We start from the raw sequence: 17,344 nt of genomic DNA, 5'->3' as shown, positions 1-17,344 counted from the left end.
CACATCTGAATTACACATGACATGTTATAATTTAGAAGCTATGTCCCTGAACTGGTTATTCTGCATGAAGCCTAACAGACTTGTGCAAATACATCGTGGTTCATCCATGCAGATCCGATTGGAGAATTGATACCTATTTGTGTGCTGTGCTTGAAGAGATTAGCAATGATTCCATTCCATCCCAGTGTAAGTTTATGAGAAATAATGCTTCAACTAAATGCCAGTTATCAGACTGAAAATTATTTTAAATAAATAAACATTTGAGTGAATTACCATAAAATAAAGAAAGTTCTTCAACATGAAGTTACATGAAATAAAGATAAGATTGTGTTTCTAATAAGCAAAAGCAAGGCGATGCACGACGAAGTGTGAAACTAGCCATGTATTCCTCAACATCAAGACATAAATAGCTGCCACCTCAGTTGCTTTCATAATGTTTATAGTCCTGTCTACATTTGAAGAACTTGTGTTGTGTATTGTGGTGTATTTGCTGCTTTGTGTCACATTCCTAATAGTGCTTATAGTGTAGTAGACAGTATTAAGCAATGTCACAATCTGAGTGGCTCAGTGGAAAAATTGTGTGATACACACTTTCTCATCTCTAGATCACCAGAACAGATTACTATAATTATCATTGCATGACTGTTCACTAACCTATGTAAAAAGCCTAATAAGTTTGACATGGCCTTGTAGTCAGTGGCAGAACTCCCACCGCTTTCAGTAGAGCAAGGATTTCACCCTAGGCGATTTCACTGTAATACCTAATTCCACAGAAATTACTACTACAGTTATCACTAAATGGTTCTGCTGTTGGCAGACAAAGTTATACACTTCCTCTTAGGTGCACTGTAGGTGCGAACTTGCACGGCCTAATTTTATTTCTGTTCTGCTGAGAGAGGGTTACAGCTCCAGTGCTGTCAATCTAGTACCTTTCATTAGCATTGTATTCTCATGCAAAAAAAGTTATTTTATAATCTGAATTATTTCAAAACATCACACATAGACTTTATAACTGCTGATTTACTATCATGCATTCTAGCTATACGATATAACTTTGCTGTTCTAGATACAAACCTTGCAAAATTCTATTCATCCACAGTTGAGTAATTATTTTTGAATAGCAAGTAAAATATAATTAATATTTTTGTTATCATCGTGATAACAGTGGTTAGTAGATCTAGTGCCTGGAATGGTACAGTTTCATGACAATTTTGGAATTCTTCCATTCACACATACCTTTACATAAACATTTATGAGGATGATAGAGCATTTCCTAACATTAGTAAAAGAGGGCTTCTCTCTCCCCATTACCAGCCAGTTCTGATAACTATATTTCACTACTTGTGAGCAAAGCTTCATGAACATGCTACATGGTCTGAAGTGAACGTACTTCCCTGGTGAAGAAAGCGTATTTTTCCATGTGCACAGATGTTTAATGAGTAAATACGGGTAGGTGCTGCAAGTTTCAAACTTGTGTGAAGGTCTCATGCTTATCTCTAATTGCCAATGAAAATAAGCATAGAAACATATAAAATAGGATAAACTATGATCAGCTAGTGCCTACCTGAAAAGCAGTTGATGAAATCAAAAGCCAGTGCTAGATTATCCCAGACCTCTGCTCAATGACCCAGAGCAAGTTGAACAGTATCAAAGGCCAGTATCAATCTACCCTGGAGGAGAATGTTGTCTTGAACTCCAATCTGGCTCTCCATTTAACCCTGTGTTTGAGAGGCAGAATCACCCTTATGCTCAAATAAATTTCTTAGTCTCTAAGGTGCCACAAGTACTCCTTTTCTTTTTGCGGATACAGACTAACACAGCTGCTACTCTGAAACCACCCTAATTAAGTTTCTAATCTGATTTATACTTGGAGATCATAAAATTGAGATGAAAATACCTATTTTCCAATGTATAAAATGCTCCTATTTACACTCTGAAGCAGGTATTCTCAAACTGGGGTGACGGGACCTCTCAGGGGGTCATGAGGCTATTACATGGGGGGTCGCGAGCTGTCAGCCTTCATCCTAAACCCCACTTTGCCTCCAGCATTTATAATGGTGTTAAATATACAAAACAGTGTTTTTAATTTATAAGGGGGGAGGGTCGAACTCAGAGGCTTGCTATGTGAAAGGGGTCACCAGTACAAAAGTTTGAGAACCACTGCTCTAAAGCACATCTTGCAAACTGTTACATCACATTCATATTAGATTATTGTCTATCTCCTGACCAATACAAGTTTGTTTTTCATTGTACATTTACCAAGTTTATTTGTCAAGCTTAATTTTAAATATGACTAAGTTATGTTTATTTTTCCTTTTTGAATCCCAACCAGAATTATTCAACCAATTCTAGGGGGCAGAAGATTCTAAATATCATCCTTTCTGCTTATACTAATGTACATTTCATTTAGCCTGCACTAGTTGGTTTTCATAGATAATGCTTTTTTAAATAGCTTTCCAACATTAAATCCAAGAAGGAAAGGGAGCTTAGATAATATAATAAGGATTTTTATAACCAGATGTGTAGGGTGATCTCTGAGTTGTCCAGTACATTGATTTATAAGAAAATTACTGTGACTACTATTAGCACTAATAGAAGGAAAATAGAAAGTGATTATTTTGATCAATTGAAAATCTGTTGTGGCTGCTAATTTATTATTACTTTACATTTTAGGTTATTAGTAAAGAAATAGATGGTAAAATAAATGGAATCCCAAGTCTAGAAGAGGAAGCTCTGTCTTTTTCTCAGTTTGTTACTTCTGGAGAATCTGCGCATCTTAGAGCCAAGTTAACACAGATCAGAAGGTACTGGGAAGAACTGAGAGATCATGCACACTGTCTGGAAGGAATAATCACAGGGAATGCATCACAGCAGCAGAAGTATGAAGAAAGTCTCAAACAGGTAAACATTGCAAACTCTCAATAGACTATTCAGAGACAATTTATAGAATGTCTATAGTTTCCCAGTAGAACCCTAAAATTACACATACAGTACCATATTATCAAAAAGAAAAGGAGTACTTGTGGCACCTTCGGGACTAACCAATTTATTTGAGCTTTCGTGAGCTACAGCTCACTTCATCCGATGAAGTGAGCTGTAGCTCATGAAAGCTTATGCTCAAATAAATTGGTTAGTCTCTAAGGTGCCACAAGTACTCCTTTTCTTTTTGTGAATACAGATTAACACAGCTGTTACTCCAGTACTATATTATATTATACAAGAGATTTCATTAAGGTCTATTTTTAGTTAGCTAAGCAGTTTTGAATCCTCCACTGGTAAATTTTGTTTAAAATTATTTAAAAAGTAATGAAATAGACAAATCATAACGCAGAACCATACAGTGTTATACATCTTTAAAATAACAGAAGACAATTCTTCTGGATGCTGCAACAGTAAATCAGGTCCAGAGACTTGACATATGAAATTGTCCATCTTCATTACCAGGTTGGAATAAATACTGTTTGCATAAAGGGCCAGTCCTGCAAGTTGCTTAAGCATCTCCTGAGAGCAGCTGAGTGCCCTAAACTCCTATTAACTTCAGGAAGCACAGAGCACCTCACAGGGTCAGGCCCTCAAACTGCAGTTGGCTCTGGATACTTAATTTATTAGCAAACATATAATTTTAAAATGTGTCATTTAATTTGTTTTCTGCAGTTTTTTAAAACCTCTGTTTTGTATATATTTCATAGGTGCAGCAGGCTGTGTCTAGATTTGAAGCTAAACTGGCTGAGCCTGTTACTTCATGTTTTTCATCAGCAGATACTTACAGAGCTCTTCAAGATCACACGGTAAAAACATGCTCCATAATTGCTGCTTGTATATTTATTTACTAATTGAGGGAACCTGTGTTATATTGACTTTCTTACAGAAAACAGAAATAACTTACAGTTGAGGGACTGATTTACCTCCATGGGCTGTGAGGCAACTGGACCTGGGGAGGAGCATGCAACTTTACTGCTACTAACCCCCATCCTGCCATGCCTTCTGAGGGGTTCTGTCTAAAGGCATCGCCTTTAAATTTGGGCCAGTGTTCCACAGGAGACTCTTGGGAAATACATGAAATCTACACATGTCTCCAGACAGCTCAGTCCCACAACCAAGTGGGATTTGTCACTACATCTCCTATCCCTTCAGGCAGACTTTCCTGCTCTTGGGGGGGTGGGGGAGAGGAGGCGAAAAAGGTGTAAAACAAGCCTTGAGAACTTTTAAATTCCTCTTCATTTTTAAAACATTGTCATAAATAAAAGATAAGAAATGCACATAGCTGTGAATGTTCCTGTGGAGAAATTTCAAGAAATTTTGTCTTTTGTCTTTGTGGTTTATAGCAGTGGTCTCCAACCTCTTTACGCACAAGATCACTTTTTGAATTTAAGTGCAACTCAGGATCTACTCTGCCCCTTCCCTGAGGCCCAGCCCCACTCACTCCATCCCGCTCCCACCGTCGCTCGCTCTTCCCCACCCACACTCACTTTCACCAGACTGGGGCAGGGGTTTGGGGTGCAGGAGGGGGTGAGGGGTGCAAGCTGTGGGAGGGAGTTTGGGTGCAGGAGGGGGCTCCAGGCTGTGGCAGAGAGTTGGGGTGAAGGAGGGGGTATGCTGGCTCCGGGAGGGGACTCAGGGCTGGGGAGGTGGCTCCCAGGCAGCGGGCAGTACATCCCTGCCTGCCCTGGCCCCACACCGCTCCCGGAAGCGGTCAGCACACCCCTGCTGCCCTTTGTGGGGGGGAGGGGGAACATGGCTCTGCGTGCTGCCCCTCTCCGCAGGCACTGCCCCCGCAGTTCCCATTGGCCACAGTTTCCGGACAATGGGAGCTGTGGGGGGTGGTGCTTGCAGGCAGGAGCAGCACACGGAGACCGCCTGCCTCTCCTCCCCCTCCCCCCGGGGCCTCAGGGGCATGCTGGCCACTTCTGGGAGTGGCGTGGGGCCAGGGCAGGCAGGGAGACTGCCTTAGCCCCACTGCACCACTGGATTTTTAGTGGCTGGAGATCACGATCGACTGGCAGAGACTCCAGGATCAGCCAGTCGATTGTGATCGACCGGTTGGTTACCTCTGATTTATAGAAATCTATGATTAGAAATGGATTTTCTTTTGTCTGTTTTCCCTTTATCGCTCTGACTATTCACACTAGACATGGGCTCAAGCTACAAAATTCAGATCTAGAACCAGATTTCTAGCTTCTAGAACTCTGGGGGAGTTTCTTTTTTGGGTTTGGGTTTCGTCCATTGTAGAGATACAGATAATTTGCAAAATTTGGATCTGGATTCAGATTTCAAAAAACCAGAGTTCAAGGGAGTTTCCTCCAGGGTTTTGGTTCACCTCTCTCTCTATATTACATACACATTCATCATTACTTCTCTCTTATTTCCTCTAAGAAAATAAATACAAATCTTTGGTCAGAATGCCCTTGCAGATATGTGTACATAATTCTTATTGAAGTAAATGACAGCTGCTTGCACAGGCCATCTGGAAGGACGATCTAACCCTTAACTGCAAAAAGTTGTAGATAATAGCAACAACAGAGGCCTGTTTAATGAGGAAAAAAATATTGTTGCATGTAGGATGTGTAGCCATACGCTTGGTTTCTACTATTGTTTTTACCATTATTGTTTGTTAAGCAACCATAATGGGCTTGGCGCTTAAGCATTACTAATGAATACTGTATCATGATAATTTAACCTTTTGAGAACAAATTCTGCATTCTTATTTACTTTAAAATATTAGCATTCCTTTCTGTGCTGTTCTTGTTTCTTTTTGAGTTACCCACTGTAGACTGATTCTTCTATGATGTACTATAATTGCATCCTTTCCCACACCTTGTTATTCATTTGGTAGAAGTGCTTTGCTATTGCAATTCTAGGATTATGTGGTGGTGGTTGGGGGAGGGGTCAGTCTTCCCTTTTTAAAATCATTATAATTATTTCTGGTTTGTTTCCATGTAGACATTTTAGCCCCAGTTCTCCTCAGATGGCACTTACAAGACTGCCCTAAGACTGGCATAGCTGGTTAGTGCAGGATTTCCTTTGCCTAAGTTAGTGTATATCCACTGTAACTGTTCTCATGCCTTCCCCCACTCCAGCACATAGGGCATGGCTGAATGTCCCTACTCTATAGCTATCCTCAGCTGCTGGAATGACCCTGTAGGGCTATGAGCTGCCAAAGTAAATTAGAATAGCCCTTAGGCAGCTGCTAGGGAATCTGGACCTTTGGCCCCCAACCAAGCCTTGTGCCAAGCACAGCCTGTCCAGTCCATTTCATAGGTGTCTGGGTTTTTCCCTAAAATTGTTTACAAGGATTCTTTCCCCAAGCACTATATACCCTTTGTGTCTGATGTGCTTATTTTGTTTGTTTCTAATAAAAGACAAATTCTCTGACCTAATGAGAAAAGAAGCATTGTGCAGTGGACCTTTGTTGGGGGACAGAGGTGTTGGAATCCTTTCTCTAAGGTCATGGAGCACCTATGCAGTAACTCCATGATCCGTGGGCTGTAGCAGTGCTGCAGATACTGTGCTTCTTTCAGCAGGATTTGTGCCACTGGATCTTGGTAGTTATTGATGTCCTGGCCACACTCCTGCCACTTCCCTGGCCTGCCTCCCAAAGAGTAGCATGGATCAAATCCAAGCACTTCTGAAGTAATGCTCCGTGCCATTCAGGGAGTGAGGAGTCCTCTCTGTGCATGACTTTTCCCTTCATGTATAGAGAAACCTTACCAATTCTGTGGCCTCCTTTGAGCTCCTGTAGAGGAATAGGAGTTGGCTCATGAGTGTTATTGTTTGTTTATTCTGTTTGTGGCTTTTATTCCCTTATCACCATCAACAGGATCTCTGCCAGGCTCTGGGAAAATTGAACAACACTGTGACCTCCCTCTTAGCCTCTGCCCATAAGGTCACCAACACAGAAAAAGCTATTCAAGAGGTTACAGTGTTACAGGAGAGATATGAAAAGCTGCTAGGAAGAGCTAAAGAAAAACAAACCTTACTAGAGACTGTGTTAGCACAGTGGCAGAGGTGAGTAACCCGCTCTCCTTTAGTTTGACAAATACAGAGACTTTTCTGCAGATAGTCCAAGAGAACATGGGGCACTTGAGTCAGTAATGTTCTATGCCGGGGGTCTCAAACACATGGCCCGGGGGGTTATTTCCTGCGGCCCACCAAGCTCAGCCCCCCCCTCCCCCCGCGCCTAGAGTTATTTCCTGCGGGCCGCCAAGCTCCCTTCCCCGCTGCTCTCCCTCCCCCCAGGGCTCCGTGTCTATGCTCCTCTGCCTACCTCCAGGCACTTCTCACCAACAAACAACTGTTTGGCTGCGCTTAGCGTTTTCCAGGAAGGAGGGGAGAGGAGCAGGGAGCTGCGCGCTCAGGGGAGGAGGTGGAGAAGAGGCAGGGCTGGGGCCGGGATTTGGGGAAGCGGTTGGAATGGGGGCAGGGAAGGGGTGGGAAGAGGCGGGGCAGGGAGGGGGCGGAGTTGGGGTGGGGACTTTGAGGAAGGGTTTGGAATGGGGGCAGGGAAGGGGTGGGAAGAGGCGGGGCAGGGGCCGGGCATCATGGAAGGGGTGCAGTGGGGGTGGGGCCAGGTGCGGGGAGGGCTTTTGTACCTTTATATGGAAAGGTGTCAGTGATGTGGCCCTTGGGCCAATGTACTAGTCCTCATGTGGCCCTCCTGGTGATTCGAATTTGAGATCCCTGTTCTATGCCATGCTTTTGTTAGGCAGGAGAAGGAGCTATCTATCTTCCAGAACTGGTTGGAGAGGTGTGAAACTGCAGCCAGACCTCCAGAGCAGTACGTTTCTGCTGACAGAATCAAACTGGAAGGTGAATTACAGTCAGTACAGGTAAATTTTGGGATTGAAAGTTAGTCCAGAAGTGTACCTGCTTTTACGGATTGGCTTTTCTGTAGCTTTCTAGGATTGGATCTGCTCATTTGACCTCTGACAATCTGTCTAAAGGTGAATTGCAGAGATTCACTCAGCTGAAATCACTTACATTATTATTTATTGATTCATTTATTATCATAGTGCCTAGGAGCCCCATTCATGGACTAGGACCTCAGTGTGCTAGGTGCTGTACAAACATAGAAAAGATATTAGCATTTATCGAAGTGCAGGCAAAATTGAAGGGGGGGTTTGAAGGAAGAATTTTATTTTGCAATTAGTATATGCTGTTTCCTGGGGAAGAGTGCTACAGGATACCCTACCACCCACCAGGGACTGAGGGGCTTCAGAGTGAGTGCCACAGGATCTTCAGACTGCAGGGCTGTATTTTCTTTAGGTCACACACTTGTGTATTTTTTTCATGTATGAGAAGACTTTTCCGAGAGCAAAGCAGGCAGGGATTTTGGATTCAGAATGGAAATGGTGATTTTGCAGCACTTCCACTGGGGTTTTGAATGTAAAATTTCACACAGCTCTGAGGCACTTTTCCCCTGTGAACAAGTGCTCTGTGTTGTAGTGGACTAATGGGAAACATTTGGGCAAAAGCAGCTCTTTTTTACAAATCCAGTGAATCATTTCAGCACTGAAGAGAATGGAGAGGTTTTTCTTTGTTCAGGCCAAAGTGTGATTTTTTTCACACAGCTCTAGCACTGGTGACAAGGACCAAATTCTGGGCTAGATTTTGTAGCCATTACTGTTGTGTGAGCACTTAATCTCACAAGCAGCTTCATTGTCTACTTGTTTGAATAAGTGCTCACGAACATGAGAAAGATGCAAAGCCTTGCCCTTCAAGAGGTACTGAGCACTTGCTGAGTGCCTAGACGTCCTAAAAACCCTGAACATCTGTAAGATTTGGTCAGACCTGAGTCTTGACTCAGAGTAGTGTGTTGGCGCTCCGCAGCTGACTGCAGACTGACATGTTTACTTGCATATTATGATACTGTATTTACCCTAAAAAGTGCAATCTACTGTTCCCCAGCATTTGCAAGCTGATATTACATCCCGTGCTTCACTGTATACCAGCCTATTACAATTAAATGAGTCACTGTTCACAACAGCTTCCAAAGAAAGTGTGAAAGCAATGAAACAAGAGTTCAAAGAGCTGGATGGGAGATGGAAAGCTTTACCACAGACTGTTAGCAAGAGGTATGTGTTTCAGGGTGTGTCTAACATGGTTTACATGCTCAAAAATAGTAATCAACAATGCAGATGAAGAATACCCTGCCTCAGTCACAGCTTTACAGTGTAACGCTGGAAATGTTAGGTTTTATGGGCCATATGCTCGCAGAAGTGGAGAGTATGGGAATCCAACAGATCCAGCATGCTGCCTCTGTGACATCATTCTTCCCCTACTCCAGTGGAAGTGTTGAGGATCTGTGTGCTAGGAGGAGGGTGGGGCAGGTGATGGAGGCAGTATTGTCCCCACACAAATACCATGGAACTTCCTCTTATAAGTTAACGTTGGCATTAACTTACCCCGCTTTCCTGCTCAGTACGAAGGAACTTCCTTTTGTGGGGAGGCCCAGGTCTAGCAGCTGGTGAGGGAGCCCCTACAATCTTGACCTCTGCAAAAGTCATGTGATAGCAGCTGTGAGTTAGAATCCACTGAGATATTCTTGTCTCCGTGGATTCACATGAATCTCAAGTATCCCCTGATTTTGGGGCCTAAACATTTTACTTCTTCAGAGAGAACGTCAACTCTCTCAAGGGAAATATGTATGCAATTCTGAAAGGGAAATCTCGCAGCATTTCTTGTCCCCGTTCAGTCTTCTCCTGCATAGGAAATGATATAGCAGGGTTTTTTTCAGTTTAGTATGCAATGGCTTAATCTTGAGTACTCCTCAGCACCTTTCAGGATGGAGCCTAAAGTGTACTTGCTTGAAGTTACTTTAAACAGAATTGTTATGTCTGAAAATTCAAGTTTAAGATCATTGGCCCATTCCTGTAACCTTTGCTCCCATGAGTTTCATTCTCTCTCTCTCTCCTCTCACCTGAAATGTATTTTAATACTGTCTAGTCAGCTGTGGTTTTGATTAATCACAGTGACTCACTCACACTGAAGTTAACTTTTCATTTTTATACCTGATATCCTGTAGGATCAGTTTCCTTCAGTCTCTTGTTGCTGAACATGGGGAGTTTGATGAACTGCTGCTCAGTTTTTCAGACTGGATTAACCAGTTTCTTGGTGAATTGCAAGCCACTTCTGAGATAAACACAGCTGATCAGCACACAGCTGTATGCCGCAATCAGGTAAGCTATCCAGTTGAAATATTCAAAAATATAAAGAAAAGCATCCCATGCACAGTGCGTTCCAAAGACCATGCAGCTAAAACTATGATGAAGCTGCTTAACCTGTTGGAAATCTGATTGTCCATATTACACAGTTCACTTTTTTGATTGGGTTAATGCAAATCAGCAATGCAGTATTGTTCCTACTGGGTTCTATTTAGTAATAATTGTACGGATGAGCTTGCGTATTTCTTTTGTCAAGACTTCTCTCTGAACCCTTGTATGGAAAATCAGTTTGTTTCCTGTCTTTCTAAAAGGACCACTCTATGGAAGTGGAAAACAAGAAACAGGAACTTCAAAGTCTGAGGGAACACGTAGAAAAGCTGTGTTCTTTTAGTAGCCCAGAGGACCACCACATGCTACAGGGGAAGGCTGACGACTGCTTCCAGCTCTTCCAGGAGGCCAGTCATATAACCAGACGAAGACAAGAGGCTCTGAATCAGCTTGGGGTGTTCTTAGAATTACATGCTGCTGCATCAAGTGTGCTTCATCACCTGAGGCAGACAGTAGAGACTACTAGAAACATGGATAAGGCAAAATCAGAACTGCTGGAGAAGGAACTGAGGGATGTTGTTCAAGATATTAACAAATTACCACCTGCTGCAATCAGTTTGGATGGAGCCCTTACAAAAGCCCAGTATCATCTAAGACATGGAAGTTCTGAGCAGAGGACATCCTGTAGGGCTGTGGCTGATAATCTGTGTTTAGAACTGGAGTCAGTCCAAAATCTGTTGGGAACCAAGCAGAGTGAAGCAGAAGCCCTTGGAGCCTTACAGAAGTCTTTCATGGAACATAAAGAACAGGCGTTAAAGAGCATTGAAGATATTGAGGAGAGAGCTGACAAAGAAGGATTGAAGGAGCCAACACTTCAGGCACTACAACAAAGGTAAAAACACGAATCTTAGGAAGTGCTTGATCTTTGGTGCCTTTTTTTTTTTTTTTGCTTGTATAAATTCACTCCTGGGAGATCTAGGTCTCCAATGGTAGAAAGCCTGCAGAGGAAAAGGTTGCAGTGGCGCAAGTTACAGACAATCTGTGGAGCCAGCCAGCACAGTTCCAAAAGTGAGCAGTCTGGCAGAAGAGAGGGCATATCCAGAACACTCGGCAGATGCTCTGTTTCAGCACATCTCTCAGAGCTCTTTTTCTGGAAAAGCACATGGTGAAATACCTGCCAATAAAAATTGCTTTATCCTGAGAGAATCCATACTGTAAAGTGGCGTACAAAAACTGATAGCCCTTTCTTGGGGCACAGCTGCTTCCATTAGCACAGACATTGCAGATTGTATAGTCACACATTAGCAGGGCATGAATGGAACCCATTAACTGTAATAAACTGTCAGATTATAAAGGAGACTTACTTAAAAGGGATTCTAAAATTCTAGAAGAATATTTCCAAGTTCACTTTGTGTGGGAAGTAAGGAGAGGGGGCGTATGCATGTGCGGTTATAGAAACACAGAGGCCTAGATTCTGATCTTAGTTTCACCAGCATCAGTCCAGTGTAACTTCGTCTTCAGCAGAGTTGTCCCAGATTCACACTGTTACATCTAAAGCCAAAAATTGACCATCAGATGTATTTTATATGCAATCTCGCCCTTTCTCGCTCTCATTTCATTTTCAGTGAAGCTAAGAAGTAAATGTGTAACCACTCTTCTAATTTGCAGATTAAAGATATTTAACCAACTAGAGGATGAACTGAATTCTCACCAGCATGAACTGCAGTGGTTGATGGACAAAGCAAAACAAATGGCCCAGAAGGATATAACATTAGCACCTGAAATTGACAAAGAGATAAATCGTTTGGAAGCTACCTGGGAGGATACCAAGAAACTAATCCATGAAAAGTAAGTAGATTTTGAATATACTTAAAATGAGGGAGAAGAAGTATCTTTCTTTTGGTAGAGGATGAGAGCTCAGGTATTTGAATATTATTTCTTTTGCCACATCATCTCCAGTATACAATAATACCACCTAGCAATCATATATGATTTGATATCTTAGGAGTACTGTACAAACATGATTTAATTAATAAATCCATATTAATTATGTGCTCTTTTTTGCTTTTCTGAACTTACCCTATGGCTGGAAAGTTAGGAAATCTCCATTAAGACTACATAATTACTATGTAATTAGAATTTATATAATGCACTATTTCCCTGTATGCTACCTCTGCAACATGCCAATCTTCCACTGGCTTGAAACTACTCTTGAGCTTAAGTCTCCTCTATGTCTGCATGTAGCACTGCCCTCTAGGCAGTCAGCCCAGCTCAAGAATATGTTTTGAGTAAAATCATAACTCAAGCCATTTGTTAGATAATACTCAGCAGGGCATGCTGGGGTCTATCTGTCGATATAAGTATATTCTCTCAATATATATTCCAGTAACTTTTTCCCAGTCTTAACTGCATTTGCATTTGTTTGAAAAGAAAACTAACATACTTTTAAGGTTTTTTGCTTGTACATTTGGTTTTTGCTGAAATAAGTGGTAGGCTCTTTCAAATATGACTCTTTATTATACTGTAAAATTCCTCCCTCTCCTTAGTATTGACACCCTTCAAATATTTGTATACACACTGGCACTTTGCCAAGCTATGTGCATTTCACTTTTATAGATTTCATCCTTTGTCAGTCCCTTTATCACAGTCACCAAAGGTGTTATGTTCATTTGAATTCACTCTAGTTTCCCAATATCCATCTGGTAACAAGGTGTGCAGATCTGAACAAAGGAGAGGAGAAGGACTGAATTTACTAGGCTCTTATACCTATTCCGTCAAGGTCATTACCTGCCCCTCATCTTTATTTTATGTGCTGCAAAGGCATGGATAAGGTGGTGAAAGCTCACTTTGAATGGAGGCACAGAGGTGAATAGTGAGACCTAAACACACAAAGCATTGTACTAAACCTGGGGAGTGGGAGGAAGTTAGGATGGCTGCTCGACATGGGGAGTGGGAAAAGTCAGGGACAGTGGGGGAGGTTGGGGAGTTAGGAATAGGAAGAGGAGTCAGGGTGCGTGCTCTGTATGGGGAGTGAGGAGAGCTACACAGACTTGGGATCCTTTGGGAGGGGGCAACCAGCTCCAGTTTGGGAGGGGGGTTCTGGAGATTTGCGTCTCTCTTGCTGGGGTAGCTGCTCCCAAGCTGAACATTCCAGTTCCTGCCTGCTCCCACTGCGACAGCTGCTCTGGGTCCTGCTCTCACCTCCACTCCCAGCAACCACGGAGCCCCACTCAGCCTGAGGGCATAAAATAACTCACTTAAGAATAACACACGGAGGTGGAAATATAGATCCACATCCACAGTATTTCCATTGTGGGGGCACTAGCCCCAATGCCCCCCAGTTCCTCCGCTCCGGAATATTTTCCATGGGATGTCTCAGAAGTCAGACATCACCGCTCGGAACTGAAGATAGCATACGTATATAAAGCCATACCTACTTGCTTAATAAATAATAATAATAATAACATGTACATGTTCAAAGCAATGAAAAGACATTACCTAACTAATCCACATAATATCTCTTTGTGGAAGTGTATTTATCTCTATTTTACATATGGGGAAATTGAGTCAGAACAGCAAAATGACCTACCCAGGGACACACAAAACAGCAAGTCAGAGGTAGAGCTATGTCAGAGTTATGTAACTGGGTTATTTAGCTCCCTTTAACTCACCCAACTACAGCCCTTTAACTCACCCACTACAGATTTGGTGGCTAGAGCGCTAGACTGGGACTCAGGAGAGCTGGGTTGAATTCCCTGTTGTGTCAGACTTGCTATATGGGAAGTCATTTAGTCACTGAGTGCCTGAGCTCCCCATCTGTACAGTGGGGATAACAGCACCTACCTATCTCACAGGGGTGTTGTGAGGATGAATACAGTAAAGACTGTGAGTTGGTCAGATACAATTGTAATGGGAACCATATAAGTACCTGAAAGTCAGTTTCTTAGTGAGTCTTTTCTGACCGGAAGAAATGTAATTTTAACTCTCGGTTTTTAACTAATATGATTATTAGTTTTGCTGTAAGCCAATGGGGACCTCGCTGTGCACGATTATTTCTCTGGTATGCTCCTGAGAAGGAGATGAACTCAGAAGTGACCGTCTTTCACACTTGGCCACCTGTGGCTCTCAAATTCCTTTTGTCAATGGAACACTGTTTATAACAAAGTAAATTATATAAAGGAAATATGGGCTTCCTGTTCTGTCTGACTCCTTCTCGTGAAGAGCTTGAATTCATCGAAAACTTCTATTGAACCTGAAGTTCCCTGTCTAGGCAGGGAAATCCAAAATAAAATCATAAGATCTGGCTTCAGCAGCAAATTGTTCCCATTTCCAGGTGAATGTCTCAAGCCAGAGGCGTTTGAAACAATATTTTAAACTTAAGAAAGGAAATATTTTGACTGAAAAATCAGCAAGGCTGGACAGGTCTCCCTCTTCTTCAACCTTCATTTCTACTTTTTCCTTTTTAACCAAGAAGCTTGAAATCCTTCACTGAATTTAATTTAGTTGAGACAAGAGGTTGAAAACGCACCATCAGAAGCCAGCTACGTGGCACTGTGATTTTCAGACAGCATGGTCCAGTGAGTAAGATACTGAACTGGAAATCAAGAAATCTGGGTTGTATTATCAGCTCTGACCTGCTGTGTAGCCTTTGGAAAGTCACTTTGTTCAGATATCCCGCCCGTTTAATGGCAGCGTGGGACCCTTCCTTTGTGAAGTGCTTTGAGAATCAAGAGCGCTGTATAAGTGATAAGGATGATTATGTACATAAGCACATAGATCCTGCTGCTTTAACATTCTAACCTGATTCCCCTGGGCCACTCCGGGGGAAGTTCTCCCTGACAAATGCCTCTGTCACATCTCCTGGATTCACAAATATCAGAATGAACACCATTCTTTCAACACAGCTATTTTCCATTATAGACAGGAGCAGTGCTGCATCCTGGTTGATCTGATGAAAGAATATCAGAGTTTGAAATTGGCAGTAACTAAAGTCATAGAGAATGCTGACAACGTGACTATGACCAACTCCATTTTAAAGGACCAGGAGGACGTCAGAAGGGCTTTATCAAAGGTAATTCAGCTATTTTCATTTAAAAATAATTGAATGGATCTTCCGTTTCAACAAATATGATGAATCATTTCTCTTTGTGTTTGAAAAGAAGTTGGTCTGATCCTTGCTTAAAGTTCCTTGCAGTATTGGGTGCCAAATCATTTCCCACTGAAATCAATGGTAAATCTCCCATTGGCTTTGATTCGGGAAGAATCTGGCCATTACTGTACACTCTGCACATTTTGCAGGAAAACCTTTCAATTTGCAGGCATCTGCTTTTCTATTGTTTTAAGTATATTGTACATTCCTTCAGTGATTTTAAATGTACATTTGTATACAAGGAGAAGCTGTGCATAGATACTGGGGATGGATTCTCTACTCAAAGGCACTGAGGAAGAAAATGCCTAACATGTTTCTAATGCTTTGTCATAGTAACCCCTTGGATCATTTTTGTTCACTTGAAAACAAAATGAAAGGACAAGGCAATAACTGAACTTTGGTCTCTTCCATGACAATGCAGGGCATTGATGCTGCAACATCAGCAAATTAGCCTCTGCTTCTGAAAAATGACACATTCTCTGTCTCCTTCCCCCAGCAATGGTTCATAGGCACCAACTCCATGGGGAAAAAATGGTGGGTGCTAAGCACCTTCCAGCAGCCCTCCTATCAGCTCCCCCCACCCACCCCCCAGTGTTTGCCGCCAGCCAGTGAGCCCCATGGAGCAGCACCTCCCCCTCCCTCCCGCCCACCATGAACAGCTGTTTTGTGGCATGCAGGAGGCTGGGAGGGAAAGGGAGGAGTGAAGACAGGGTGCGCTCAGGGGAGGGGGTGGAATTGGGTGGGAAGAGGTGGGGTGGGGATGGGGTGGGAAAATGTGGGGGGGGTGGGGGCCTTGGGTGGACTGGGGACGGAGCCTGGGTCAGAACCGGGGGGGTGAGCACTTTGGAAAGACGGCACCTGTGGATTAGTTTATCCAAAGTGATTACTTTGATACAGTACTGGACACGGAAGAGGGTCAAGGACTTTGGTTCCCTATGGTCCATACACTTCATGAATTACATTTATTACATTTCCAAATTCTGCTGGCCTAAAGTCACTCTGAAGCCCCAGCACATCTTGAGAGTAAGTTCTGAGTTAAACTCTCTCCATTCATTAAATTTAAATTCAGTAAATTTTCAGAATGGAGAGGGGTAACTTGTGGTGTTCCCCAAGGGTCAGTCCTAGGACCAATCCTATTCAACTTATTCATAAATGATCTGGAGAAAGGGGTAAACAGTGAGGTGGCAAAGTTTGCAGATGATACTAAACTGCTCAAGATAAGACCAAAGCAGACTGTGAAGAACTTCAAAAAGATCTCACAAAACAAAGTGATTGGGCAACAAAATGGCAAATGAAATTTAATGTGGATAAATGGAAAGTAATACACATTGGAAAAAATAACCCCAACTATACATACGATATGATGGGTGCTAATTTAGCTACAACTAATCAGGAGAAAGATCTTGGAGTCATCGTAGATAGTTCTCTGAAGACGTCCACGCAGTGTGCAGCGGCCGTCAGAAAAGCAAACAGGATGTTAGGAATCATAAAAAAGGGATAGAGAATAAGACGGAGAATATCTTATTGCCTTTATATAAATCCATGGTACGCCCACATCTTGAATACTATGTACAGATGTGGTCCCCTCATCTCATAAAAGATATACTAGCATTGGAAAAGGTTTAAAAAAGAGTAACTAAAATGATTAGGGGTTTGGAACGGGTCCCATATGAGGAGAGATGAAAGAGGCTAGGACTTTTCAGCTTGGAAAAGAGGAGACGCGGGGGGATATGATACCGGTATATAAAATCATGAGTGGTGTGGAGAAAGTTCATATGGAAAAGTTATTTATTTGTTCCCATAATATAAGAACTTGGGGCCACCAAATGAAATGAATGGGTAGCAGGTTTAAAACAAATAAAAGGAAGTTCTTCTTCACTCAGCACACAGTCAACCTGTGGAACTCCTTGCCTGAGGAAGTTGTGAAGGCTAGGACTATAACAGGGTTTAAAAGAGAACTGGATAAATCCATGGAGGTTAAGTCCTT

The 17,344-nt window shown here is 42.4% G+C and overlaps 1 protein-coding gene and 1 long non-coding RNA gene across 13 annotated transcripts in view; one reads left to right on the top strand and one right to left on the bottom strand.

The window, feature by feature from the left end:
* Nucleotides 1-17,344, top strand: part of SYNE1 (spectrin repeat containing nuclear envelope protein 1) — a 501,442-nt gene that overhangs the window by 206,281 nt on the left and 277,817 nt on the right. For all 12 annotated transcript variants that reach the window (XM_073337684.1, XM_073337695.1, XM_073337685.1 and 9 more), the window contains 9 exons: nt 2,674-2,901; nt 3,690-3,788; nt 6,818-7,005; nt 7,703-7,826; nt 8,905-9,071; nt 10,022-10,175; nt 10,472-11,100; nt 11,877-12,056; nt 15,129-15,279. In XM_073337684.1, the coding sequence (XP_073193785.1) occupies nt 2,674-2,901; nt 3,690-3,788; nt 6,818-7,005; nt 7,703-7,826; nt 8,905-9,071; nt 10,022-10,175; nt 10,472-11,100; nt 11,877-12,056; nt 15,129-15,279 (1,920 nt within the window). The remainder of the gene's footprint in view (nt 1-2,673; nt 2,902-3,689; nt 3,789-6,817; nt 7,006-7,702; nt 7,827-8,904; nt 9,072-10,021; nt 10,176-10,471; nt 11,101-11,876; nt 12,057-15,128; nt 15,280-17,344) is intronic.
* Nucleotides 1-17,344, bottom strand: part of LOC140909130 (uncharacterized) — a 62,712-nt gene that overhangs the window by 18,791 nt on the left and 26,577 nt on the right. The window lies entirely within an intron of this gene.

The sequence above is a fragment of the Lepidochelys kempii genome, chromosome 3 (genome assembly GCF_965140265.1).
Source record: "Lepidochelys kempii isolate rLepKem1 chromosome 3, rLepKem1.hap2, whole genome shotgun sequence".
In the NCBI taxonomy this organism is placed as follows: Eukaryota; Metazoa; Chordata; order Testudines; family Cheloniidae; genus Lepidochelys; species Lepidochelys kempii.
This window is presented reverse-complemented; position numbering and strand designations above follow the sequence as displayed.